Source organism: Siphateles boraxobius, unplaced genomic scaffold, assembly GCF_051911475.1.
Source record: "Siphateles boraxobius isolate OS27281-9 unplaced genomic scaffold, OSU_SipBor_1 130, whole genome shotgun sequence".
NCBI classification, from domain to species: Eukaryota; Metazoa; Chordata; class Actinopteri; order Cypriniformes; family Leuciscidae; genus Siphateles; species Siphateles boraxobius.
Window position 1 is genome coordinate 8,579,925 of NW_027508734.1, and position 13,652 is coordinate 8,593,576.

The 13,652-nt window shown below is 37.0% G+C and overlaps 1 protein-coding gene across 4 annotated transcripts in view; it reads right to left on the reverse strand.

The window, feature by feature from the left end:
* The window catches only part of tkfc (triokinase/FMN cyclase), a 28,940-nt gene extending 26,696 nt beyond the window's left edge, over positions 1-2,244 (reverse strand). For 3 of the 4 annotated variants that reach the window (XR_013203602.1, XR_013203601.1, XM_077227733.1), the window contains exons 1-4: positions 2,012-2,087; positions 1,662-1,851; positions 332-624; positions 176-254 (exon numbers count right to left, since the gene is read on the reverse strand). Coding sequence is in view for 2 of the 4 variants with exons in the window: in XM_077227733.1 (XP_077083848.1) it covers positions 176-254; positions 332-624; positions 1,662-1,851; positions 2,012-2,017 (568 nt within the window). In the remaining 2 variants the exon portion in view is untranslated. Of the gene's footprint in view, positions 1-175; positions 255-331; positions 625-1,661; positions 1,852-2,011 lie in introns of all 4 variants that reach the window. The other variant, XM_077227732.1, reaches the window with a different exon arrangement.
* Between the last annotated feature and the right edge of the window lie 11,408 nt (positions 2,245-13,652).

Sequence of the window (13,652 nt, forward strand, 5' to 3'; positions counted from 1 at the left end):
TTAAAACAACAATATATATGATGTCAGAGTGTATATATATATATATATATATATATATGTACAGTATATATAGCATAGCACACAGGTTGGATTTTCACAATTTAAACAAATTTCCTTTAGTACTGCAACATTTAAGCTATAACAACCCAAATGGTACTATGCTGGTCTTTCTCACCAATTTTTTTTGTTGCTTTGTTCACCCATGCAACTATTTCATTCAAAGGACAGCCTTTCTCTGCTAGAGCTCCAGCTAGCTAAAAAGAAAAATGACATTTATAAAAAAAACACGATAAAATTGATTAATATAGCCATGTCAAGCTCATTCTGGTACCTTATGAATGAACACAGTTCCACACAAGCCTCTCCTGCCAGCCTTGCTGGGCTGAGCGAAGGCGCAGTCATCGGCCACAATCACCATGTCCACCTGGACGCCCTGCGATCTGGCCTGTTCGACAGCTATGCCAAAGTTTAGACGGTCACCCGTGTAGTTCTTCACGATGAGCAGGACTCCTGAAGCGCCTCCCTTCCACAGAGTCAGGATGGCAGCCAGGACACTTCCCGGAGGAGGAGACGCAAACACTGCTCCCGCCACAGCTCCGGACAGCATCCCCATGCCAATGTAACCTGAGTGAGAGCGAGAGTAGCTCAAGTACAGCAATGGCACTAGCAACACCAAGTTCATAGGTTAAATTGCCAGGAATGCATAAACTGTCACAACTGTTCACATGCAAGTCATGTTTGCTAAAAGCATCTGCCACATGCATAAAGGTACACTACATAAAATATTTTTTAATGTTTTTAAAGAAGTCTCTTATGTTCACCAATACTGCATTTTTTGGATCAAAATACAGTAAAACAGTAGTATTGTGAACTATTTTTTCAATTTAAAAGAACTTCTTTCAACTTTGTCCACAATGCAATGTCAAGCTGTGATGCAAAACTGAATTTTCAGCATCATCACTCCAGTCTTCAGTGTGACATGATCCTTCAGAAATCATTCTAAAATGCTGATTTAATTGCTGCTCAAGAAATATTTATTATTATTATCAATGTTTAAAGCAGCTGTGCTGTGGAAACAATGATGCATTTTGTGAGGATTCTTTGATGGATAGAAAAATGTTACATTTTTTTACATTATAAAATGTCTTTACTGTCACTTCTGGTCAATTTAATGTGTCCTTGCTGAAATAAAGTACTAATTTCCTACGAATCTTTTCTAAAAAAAAAAATCTTACTGACCCGAAACATTTTAACAGTAGTGTCTATATTATAAAAATGGACTATGGTAATAACAAACTATACTTTAGTTATTGTTAATATTGTAAAATCCCCTTCAAACTGTATAAGCTTTCATAATCATCTTTGTCATTGTAATTTATTACTTTAAAAATAGGGGGGAGGTTTTAATGTTTTGTCAGGTGACCTAAAAAGTGCATCATAATCTAAAAGAACCTGTTTTATTCAAGTCAAAAATATCTTTACCATTTTAAATATATTTTAAATATTTTATTGTCTGATTCTACCTTACTACATCAGATCACAGCAACTAATGTAATTTTAATAACTAAATCATATGTACTTCTCTTATTCTTTTTTTTTTTAAATACAGTTACGAACATAGCAGAATAGAATAGAGGTGGGGCTGCTGTTTCACGCATTACCTGCATGTGCGGGTTCATGGCCAGATCCTCCTCCGGACAGCAGCGCTACCTTTCCCTTAATGCTCTCCAGATCGGACCGCAGCACAACTCTGTGCCCCCGCAGCAGCGCCAGACCCCCGGTACTCCTGACGAGACCCTCCAAAGCCTCGTCCACACACTTCTCAACCGAGTTCAACAATTTACTCCGCACCTGCTCCAACCCGTATACAAATAATAAATGTCAAACCTTCGCATGTCACTATCAGCCAGTCACTACTGATTCTGAACAGTTGTTTCAAAATCATATGCTTTTCACAACCAACATCTAACAATTTTGTTGAAATATTTCTGCAGGAGACACCGTTACATACCTCCATCACGCCTGCAGTCAGTGCACAACCTTCGTCCTTTGATCACTTCCGCAAACATTCATCTATGATGACGACGTCACGAAGCCCGCTCCAGAACACGAGCTCTCATCTCCAATTTATAACTCTTTCCCCGCCACTGGCGGAATTTTCCAATGATTTTCCGTTATTTATTGGACAACTATGGAAGATTAAAGATCTTTTTTAAGTAGTCTGAGCGATTTGATTTCTGTCATATAGGCCTAAAAGCCTAAATGTAATCTGTTCATAACGCAAACGAGTCTCTTCAAAAAAAAAAAAATTTGACTAAATTAATATGTATTACTTTTAAGATCTCTTTATGAACTTTTTAAAGCAAAAGTATAGTTGCTTTCAAAGGAGGGACAGAAATGTGTCAGATTTTATTAAAAATATCTTAATTTGTGTTCTGAACTGAAGGTGAACGAAATTCTTACGGGTTTGAAGATGAGTTATTTTCAAACAGATGTTTCATTCTTGGTTGAACTATACCATTAATTCTGTTTTTTTAATCTTCTATATCTTCACACAATAACCGGGGAACACTTAATCTTTGCGGAAGCGGAGATCCTGCGTCACAACAGAAAAACATACCCGGGCATGAGAAAATGGATCAGAGAATCACAAATTCGAAAAAAATTAAACTTATCATGGTCCAGTTGTTGATGACTTTGTAAAATGGTGTGGTGATGCTTGTATGCAGCTGAATGTATGTAAGACCAAATATATGACTATTGATTTCAGAACTGAAGCTCATTCTTCCCAGTATACGTTCATTAAGGGCGAGAAGGTGGAGTGTGTGGAAAGTTATAAAATATTTAGGGACAATAAACTGCGTCTTGATGTGAATACCAAAAGGAAGTATGTCAGTTTTATTCAACAGTTATGTCCTTAATCATGTTCTTAGGTAGTGACCCTTTTCCCCCCACTCAAAGTTCTCTATTCTGCTCTCGCTATTTGCTCGTTACTTGCGCCATTTGTTTACCCGTTGCCCTGACCGGTGAGGAAGAAGATTACCACGACGATTGCGTATTTCTGGTCACAAATACGGAAGTTGTGTGAAAAGTCTATATGACCGTCTATGTATATGACCAATGCATGACCAATTATTCTCTAGTCTAGTGTATGTTTGTAGAAACAATAATAATAATCAAAATAATAATGTACTTATAATAAAGTACTCATATCCACTTTTTCCTCTCTTTATTATTAAATATGATTACAATTTACTACATCAGCAATATAACTTAGCAAATATCTCATTTACACAACATTGATGTTCTTCATCATATATATATATATATATATATATATATATATATATATATATATATATATATATATATATATATAATTATTTAATTTTTTACCATATCATTACACTCAAAGTGATTACTTAATGCAAGCAAATGAACAAAACTAACATATACAAAGTTATATTTGAAGAAACTTTGCAAAGGACTACATTTGTATTAAACATAAAGGCCCCTGCATTTTTATGGGTAATCTTTTCTGGTGAATGGCAATTTATTTAGCTTGGACAGAAAGAGAATGGATTGTATTACACTGCTCGGTTGCATTATCCATAAATTGATGCCCGCTAGCAGGCATAAAGTATATATTGACAAATATCCATTCATAACGAACAGGAAAAATTCCAGGCTATATGGAACAGATATGCAAACTAGAATACCAGTGATAATTACAAATGCCCTCTTTTTCTGGTGTTGCATCCCTTCCTTCTGTGTTTCACCGGGACTTGGTCTCAACAGGATCTTGAGCACTCCTAGACTACAAGCAGTGATCACCAACAGGCTGATTGCCAGGAAACAAGCATAGACCTCAGTTTGCCTGTGTGGATAGGTGCAAACAGAAAGTCCTCCATAAACTGCAATCAGCATCCAAACCAGTCCAGCACTAATATACCTGTGCTTCACAAAGGCTGGGTTGCGGTACATCGCGGGATGAGCCACGGCTATGTAGCGTTCAACACAAATCAAGCTGTTCATAAGGGGTCGTCCAACCAGGTAGCTTCCAGAAAATAATACACCAATGGACGTTGTGTATTCATAGTTAAAGAGAAAGGCAACCATAGTAACGCAATAAAGTACCATCACAAAAACCTCTATTGCAGAAAGGTTCATTGTAAAGATTTCTGAAGCTGCCAGACGTCCCCTAATTCTAAAGTTTCTTGTGCCCAGCCAGAGGACCCAGATTTGGATTGGCAGGAAGACAATGAAGTCGAGTGCTAGTACAGAAAGTTGAAGTGAATTCACTGGGATGGAGTCTGCACATATCACCCCAAAAGAAGATGTTTGGTTCATGGAGACAGTGCTGTTCATGTTTCTCTTCAAGAAGTCAAGTTTCTAAAGAATGTAAAGAACATACATTCCAATGTAAAACAACAAGACCAAGCAATGTTTTCAATAAATTACACTGACCTGATGTTGGACAGATAAGAGCGATTCCAGTGTTGATTCTCTCACGTTGGTTTCATCACATGTGTCACATATGTTTGCATCTGTATCTCTGTGTGCTTTCTGAAAGGAAAATATGCAAATATGGAATGAAAAGCAGTATTTTAACAACATGTGTTAATTTGAGTATGTGTTCACAGTTTTATATTGCAAAATTTGACTGTAAATATATTTACTGCTCTGATTTGTTAATGACAATAAGATTGATGTGTATTGTGTCCATGGAGATTTGTTTTATCGATTTTGAGTAAAAATTGTAAATGTATTAGGGAAGTGCTTGACGTCACTTTTTTGCCTTCAGTTGGCGGCAAAACGTTTGGATTTTTATTTAATTAAAGAAGTTTCTTATGCTCACCGATGCTACATTTTATGAAAAATACAGTAAAATTGTGAAAATGTTTATTTTAAAATGTAATTTATTCCTGTGATGGCACAGCAACATTACTCCAGTCTTCAGTGTCACATTCAGAAATCATTCTAATATGCTGATTTTCTGCAAGAAACATTTCTTATTATATCAATGTTGAAAAATGTTGGGCTGCTTTATATTTTTGTAGAAACTGCAATACATTACCATTTAAAGGTTTGGTGTAAGATAGATAATTTAAAAAATTGAATTTAATACTTTTATTCAACAAGGATGCATTAAACTGATTCATTCTATTTCAAATGCTGTTCTTTTAAACTTTATATTCATCAAAGAATCTTGAAGAAAATATGGCAGTTTCCACAAAAATATCAAGAAGCAAAAACTGTTTTCAACATTGATAATGTCAGGCGTTGTGCAGGATGCAGAAGACGAGGACAAAAGGAACTCAATGTAGATGCTTTATTTACAAATTTAACTTGCAGAGATGAAGGGAAACATTCCAGGACTTCAGTTCACACAACTAAACATAGATAACGACCGACAAAAACTAACTGAACAGAAGGAGACTAAATACAAGCACAAACCAAACATAACAAGATGAAGACATGTGACACAGATTATCATGACGAGAAACAGGTGTTTAATGAGGAAGTGAGTTCAGGTGAGGAGACAAGCGGGATCCTGGGAAGTGTAGTGATGACAAAGACAGACTGGTGCAGACGATGACTGTGACAGATAATAAGAACCATCATTAATTATTCAGCACCATTAATAATTGATAATATATTAATCAGCATATTAGAATAATTTCTGAATTATCATGTGACACTGAAGACTTGTAATGATGATGAAAGTAATGATACTGAAAATTCAGCTTTCCAACACAAGATTAAATTACATTTTAATATACATTCAAATAAAAAACCTGTTCATTTTCATTTATAATAATATTTGACAATATTATTGTTTATACTGTTTTAGATAAAATAAATTCAGTCTTGAAAAGCATAAGAGACTTCTTTCAAGAACATTAAAACATTTACATGATTTCAGTGTAAGTAGTGTAGCCACAGGAACTAAAAGGAGAGGAGAGAAGGGAAGGGGATCAGGAAAGGACCCCGACCCAGGACTCAAACTCAGGTCACCTGAAGCACTAATGTGTGACTACTGCTCAAAAGGCTATGGATCCAACAAAATTTGGCCCGAACTCAGAGAACTCCCCCCATCCCAGGTGTGGATAGGAGACCTTCACCTCACCTTGGACAAAGACACTGCATGCCTGTTTTCAAGTCAATCTGACTGACTGTTGTGTAGCTAAACTAGCAACAGCTATTTTTGTGTTTTTTCATTTTATAGTGCCACCAAGTGGCCAGTGGCCGCGTCCTTTTTCATGCGATCACAGACTAAGTTTGTCCATAGGTCTACCGAGTTTGGTGAAGTTATCTCATTCCGTACAGTTATAGCCGTTTTAGTAAAAGTGACAATGTGGCACACTTCAAACATATTTCCGTCCCGTCGCGAACATTAATGGAAATTTCACTTTTTTTCTATAATTATTGACAACCAGACTTCAGGGAATCTTCCTGCACTGGTTTGGTTCCGATCAGGGCGAAAAACCTATAGAACTAGTTCACAAAAGTAGATTTTTCCAACAATATAAGGCCCTTTTTACAACTGGTATTAAGATGTTTTTTGGTCGATCGGATCACATGTGGAATACATTAAATACATGTGTAAATGGGGTCTAAAACATTTTAAGAAGTGTGTTCAAATGTGTGTTCAAATGCTTAAAAACATTATGAGAAGGGCGCTAGCCAGACGTAATTTAAACTTTGGCTGGAGACCTAAGTTTTATTTAAAGGCGAAACGCGTACCAAGCACTATCATCATTCCTGATTTCTAACACTCACTCAGTGTTCGGCGTGATCTTAATTGCGGCTGTCAGAGCAGAAATGAAAGCTACTGCTCTCCTTGTGTGTCCCTGTCATCTCTAGTCGTGTAAATATGTAAATTGCATGAGCTTATTTTGACCATTAGATCTGAAAAAGCCCATACGTCTACCCCCTCGAAGAAATCAGGATATAATTGGTTGAAAGTGGACAAAAGAGACAGATTAAAACACCAGGTGTACACAAAAATGCGCCTCTCTCGTTTACTTGTGGTCCGATCGACCAAAACTGTGGGGTCCCACAAGGGTCCATTTTGGGTCCCATCCTGTTCTCACTGTATATGCTCCCGTTGGGAATGATTTTTAAGCATGGTATTTCTTACCATCGTATGCAGATGACAATCAAGTCTACTTGCAGTTGGATTCCAATGCCATACTCCTTAGGTGTCTGGAGGAAGTAAAGCTGTGGATGGCTGAAAATCTTGTTCAATTAAATGAAAACAAAACGGAAATTTTTATTTTCGGTTGCACAGCTGATAGCCAAATGATAATCGATAACTTAGGCCCATGGAAGGGGTACCTGCAGAATCAAGTAAAGAAATGGGGAGTAATTTTTGACTCAGCTATCATTTTTGATCGACAGATAAAGACGGTGGTTCGTAATTGCTTCTTCTATTTAAAAGCATTAGCCAAATTGAAACCAATTCTCTCAGCCAGCGACTTGGAAAAAGCTGTCCACACATATTTTTTCCCATCTAGATTATTGAGGTGCACTTTATGTTGGGACCTGACAAACATACGTTCTGTGATCACTTTGTGATTTTACGTGGCCTACCACTTTGTGGCTGAGTTGCTGTTGTTCCCAATTGCTTCCACTTTATTATAATAGCACTAACAGTTAACCGTGGAATATAAAGTAGTGAGGAAATTTGACGGATGGACTTGTTGCACAAGTGGCAACTTATCATGGTGCCATGCTTGAATTCACTGAGCTCCTGAGAGCAACCCATTCTTTCACAAATGTTTGAATAAGCAGTCTGCATGCTGTGCTTGATTTTATACAACTGTGGCCATGGAAGTGATTGGAAAACCAGAATTCAATGATTTGGAGGGGTGTCCCAGTACTTTTGGCAATATAATGAGCATAGCCCAAATAAAATTTTTCATCTCTTTATTATTAAAAAAAAAAATCCTTATACATTAGCAATATGTATAATCAATGATTTAATGTACATTAATCACATTAGCATTCTCAAAAGTTTCCATAACATCACACAGTAGAATTTAGTGTGCTGTATTGGTTACATATACTTTGTTCAGATCATCTACGTACATTAAATGCAAATATTTATTAATACTAATATATATATATATATATATATATATATATATATATATATATATTTGAAGAATCCTTTTAAAGCTAATTTCACATCAGACAGAGCACTACCAAAGGACACCGAAGACCGTAAGAAAGGCGTCCCATTTTGTTACCGTCTTATCAGCTTTTAATGCAATTTATTTATTTATTGGATATTTAAACATTTCTTTTAAAAATAGAGGCCCATAAAAAATTATAAGGAGAGTTTATGGTTACGCTACACAACCCAGAATGGAGCTTATGTCTTACATCTGAGAGCCAAGTGATATCCAAAGCCACAGCTCCAACCTTCTGTTGTTTTAATGAGAATCTTTTTTAATGCATGAAAACTTGCCAAGCTTAGACAGATAGAGAAAAGGCTGTATTAAACTACATTCTTGAATCAACCACAAATTGATGCCCAAAAGCACACAGAAAGTATCATAAGTTATATATATCTTATATATAGCGTAAGCGAACAAATCCAGACCATATGCAACAGATATGCAAACTAGAATGCCAGTGATAATTACAAATGCCCTCTTTTTCTGATGGTGCATCTCTTCCTTCTGTGTTTCACCAGGACTTGGTCTCAACAGGATCTTGAGCACTCCTAGACTACAAGCAGTGATCACCAACAGGCTGATTGTGAGGGAGACAAGGTAGACTGCAATCGGCGGATCTGGAAAGCTTAACACATACAATCCTCCATAAGGCAAAGTCAGCATCCAGACCAGACCAGCACTAATATATCTGTGCTTCACAAAGGCTGGGTTGCGGTACATCGCTGGATGGGCCACGGCTATGTAGCGCTCAACACAAATCAAACCATTCATAAAGGGACGTCCAACCTGGTAGCTTCCAGAAAATAACATAACAATGATCATTGTGTGTTGATAGTTAAGAGCAAAAGCAACCAGTGTAAACACAAACACTATGGCAGTCAAAAGTTCTAATAAAGACAGGCTGACTGTAAAGATATCTGAGGTTGCCAGATTTCCCCCTTTTCTAATGTCACTTGTGCCCAGCCAGAGGACCCAGACGTGGAGAGGCAGGATGATAAAGATCTGCAATGCTGTGACAGAAAATCCAATGAAATTCCCTGGGTAAGAGTCTGTGCATGTAAATGCAAGATGATCTGTGTGGTTCACAGAGACTGTGGTGTTCATCTTGCTTTTCAGTCAAAACAAGTGCAAATATCTAAATAACATGAAGGACAACTGGTTGCTTTTGCTCTGGTGGAATGATCTCCCCACTCTCAACCGGAATGCAGAATCCCTGAAAGCATAAAAAAACAAAAAAACTGTGAAATGGTGCAATGAAGATTAATTTAAAAAATGAATAGACAGAAGAAAGTGCAGACTTCAGTGAAAACATACAGTGTTAGCAATAGTGACAGAAATGTATCTATTAGATTTTATACCGACCTGGTAGTGGACTGATAACGATGAGAGTGGATCCATAGTTTTTCATGCAGTGTTTATCCCACTTGGGTGAGCAGCACTTATATCAGCTGTGTGTCGGGATGAATTATATCTGGAAAATATGCAAATAGAAAGCAGACCTTTAACGATTGTGTTGTTTTTAGTAAAGTGTTTACACAGTTCCAATATGTCATCAGATTAAGAGAAGAGAGCTGAGTATTGCAGCATTTAAATGGAAATTTCGGTAACGCTTTAGATTACAGCCCAGAAAGTACTGCGCAATTAAGACTAATTCTTCAGCATAACTTTCGGTAGGTAATTATAGTGTACCTATCAAACCTATAAGGGAGCAATATGTATTGGGGAATAAAGGGGTAACAACCAGGAGAATTAACAAATGATTTATACTGTAAGTATTTTAGAATTAAGGGGTACTTATTCTACTATTATGATACAACAATCTTACATTTGGGAGCAATTTAGCAAGAACATACACTGCATACCTTTTTGTAATAATGGTGTAGCCTACCAATACGTATAGACTTTTAAAAAAATTACAGGGTACATATCTATGCATTTATACTGTAATTTATACATTTATACTGTCTGTCTGTCTGTGTGATATACAAGTTAATTGGATTCTGATATCTAAATAATGTTTTGTAAATACAGTCAGTTAGCGATCTTTGACTTTTGACAGAATAGAGATAAGGTTGAACTGCAGTGTTTGCAAAAGGGCCCACCAACTTAAACCTAGAACTAAACAATAGCCTAAATATGATATAGAAGTTGATCCCTCAGTACAATAACACATGAGACTGTCCCATAGCCGAACACCAGTGTAAGGCCTGCCCAATCAGTCCAACGACAGTTTCCGATAAGCGGTTGAAGGATTACTTCGAATAAAACTGTCTTTTCAGCGTGGCAAATTCATTTAATTACCTCTGTTTCATCTGACTCCAAAATATGAAAAAGGTTTATTTGATGTTTGTTGATTCAATTTAGGTGAATGTTTGATTATTCATTGGCTATAGCCCTGATTTACACCAGCGATTAGTATAGCCAAAATAGTCTTACAATTGTTTTTCGCACACGCAGCTTCATGTTTGCTGTCACACATAACATTTATACACAATCTACAATATTATTTGACTGTCTTTAATTTTAAATGACATAAAAATGCACTTACATTTCTCAACCCCTAGATGGCAACAGCCCTACTGAGACATAACTACTGGCACCGCGAGACTTGATAGTTAGTAGAGATCACTGTTCTCGCGATCGCTCAACATTGCATTCACTTACCTGATGGTCGAAGAAAAGAGGTAAAATAAAGACCTACTTTTGTCTTGTAAGTATCTGTGTTTTCGTTTTGACGTGCTTATTTTGTAACTAAATTATTTGTTACCATGTGTTGTTGGAATCGTGACATTTTAGTGGGTAAGGCCCTCCTTAAAAATATTCTTGTTTGCCGTAACCCAACCGACCCTGTCAATTTAGGACCGACCCAATTTTTTTTTTTTTTTCCCTTTTAGTCCGACCGACTTGCCGGTTGTAACTTGCGTTAAGACCGACCTATTTTTTTTTAACTCTTCAAACAACTAATGCAAATTCAATAAAATAATATTAATTATATTTTAGTTAGTAAAGTTGCTTATGCCCACATAGCCTACAAAGGTAGGCTACTTTCTTTCTTTTAAATAAAAACCCGTTGCGTCATCGTCATCTATGATTAACACCATTGGTTTACGCATGTCACACTATGGCTTGTAAGTTTGCTTCGTTTCGTTCACTGTTCGCGCTTGGTAATGATTAGGGATGGGTACCGAAACCCGGTATTAAACGGGCTCCGGGGCTGAATTTTGAAAGACCGCTGTATCGATAAGATCGGACGTTATCGGTTCTGCTGTCGGTATACTGGAGAAATTAAGAAAATAGGCACGTAGGCCTACTATTTATTATTGCTATAAAGACGTAATCTTGAACATGTTTATCTCGCCAGATATTTCTATATATAATAATATTAAACCATTTGTCTGTGATGCAATTTTGCTATTCGCAGTCCAGAAGAGAGAGAGAGAGCGATCTCTCACGTGGAGCACAACACGACAGCCCTGTTTAATGAATGATAATGAGGACAGAACTAAAAATTCAAACGTGGTTACACTTTAGATCTGGGATATTATTCTAATTTTATATTAGATTTCGGCTTTCAAAGGTTATAAAAAGAAGATATTTGAAATGAAACAATTACAAACTAGATGCATTCTGTCTAGCGCAACATCCTTCCCTTCACAGCGATGTGCTGTCATTTCTTCCTAAAACCCAAACGTACCGTCAGAATCAGCACGATCGGTGATTATTGTAAAATCCAGTCTCTACTGTTGCTAAATTGCGGATGCGTTTAATCATTAAAAGAGCTATTAAAAGCACAAAAATCTGCGCAAGAGACGCTGTTCACAAGGCGACGCGCTCTGAAATGGACTGCAACGAGACAAGAAAAGTAGGCCTATACTTAACTTTGGGCTTTGTAGGATTACAAATTTTATTTAAATGTTTAATTTTGATTTCTAATACAATAGTATTTTATAAATGATGAGACCAGGAAATCTCTGCAAACGGTAGGGGTTCCCAGCAGGATATTCCTGACTGTCCCATCTCAGTAATGGGAAGGCCATGCCTTTCTCACCGGGTGAAGAGTCATGCTGAGCAAGTTTGAACACTTGCTATTTCATTACTGAGACCGTTTGTCTTGGAGTTCTTATCTCAGTGCGAGAAGTCCTGCACCGTTCTGTTCTCATGTCTCAGCTCATTTACATGCTTTGTTCATCACAATGTAATCCCTCACCCGTGAAATGTATATAAACTACAATGTAAAGTTCCCTTAGTTAGACTGGACTTGACTTGGGTAAGATTTTCGACGAAACATACTAGAGCAAATAAAGAATCCTGCTTAAAAGATACCCCTAAGTCTCCTGGTTTTAACTTCTGAGTTTTTCTACACTGAAGAAGGAAGAAGTTTACAACAGCTTCATGTGCGCATCTAAACTATCAAATATACATAAAATATAAAAATGACCAGCTCTGAGATTCACTGAAACACAGTTTATTCACTTAAACACAGTTTATGTCTTAGATGGACGTAAATAGTTGAAAATGATGGTGCATCAGTCTTAAAGGGGCAGCATCTAATAAACCTGCTGGCGATTGAGCCATTAATGCGAGCAAACAACAAAAGGCAGAGAAAATCACTCGCAGCCCTTGAATGAATAACTTAAACTTTAATAAGCATTAATCTATCTATGATACACTATGCAGTGTTATTTTACATTTGATTACTAAATTAGATTTCTTTTCAGACAGAAACACTTACTTGAAAAGTAATTTTAGTAGACCTTCCTGAAATTAAAGCACTGTGTATATAACTTGTATCTTTGTTTAATTAATCTCGACACCGCTTTAACTTGGCACGAAGTTCTGAAAAAACTGTGCCCAGCTCTTTTTCCCTCCCTAACGGTGATCGTGTCGACTGACCTGAAGGAAACCACTAAAATGTTGGCGGAGGAAACTCAAACTATTGTGGACGTGCTACAATTTGACCCTAAAATTAAAGTGGTTTCTTTTAAATTGAAATTTCAAAATGAGCCACCGCCACCAAAAATGTGTTTTAGGTGGACAGATCAATACAGTACACAGAACATGTAGGATGTTGAAAAATAACAATTTCTTTTCTGTTAACCAAATGCTTTTTAATATTGCTTAGTGACGTGTGTGTTCAAGCAAGCCAGAAATGCACAGATTCTGCGCAATACGCTGTATTTAATATATCATGAGGACTCACGAGTTGCGTATTTGCGCTAAATCCGCGCAGATTTGGCTTACACAAACTTCAAAATTGTTTAAATTCATACCTAAGTAATCACCATGACCAAAATTTTAATTTCCCTTTCAAGGGAACTCGAGCTGCGTCAAACGCTGTGGGAACGCCCCTGCGTTGTGTGTCATGAAGCACGTATGGAATCAGCCCAATGGAGAGATGGAACGTCATAGGCGGGTGACGTCATCGACCAGGAAACTATAAAGCACCCCATAAACACAAGCGCAACA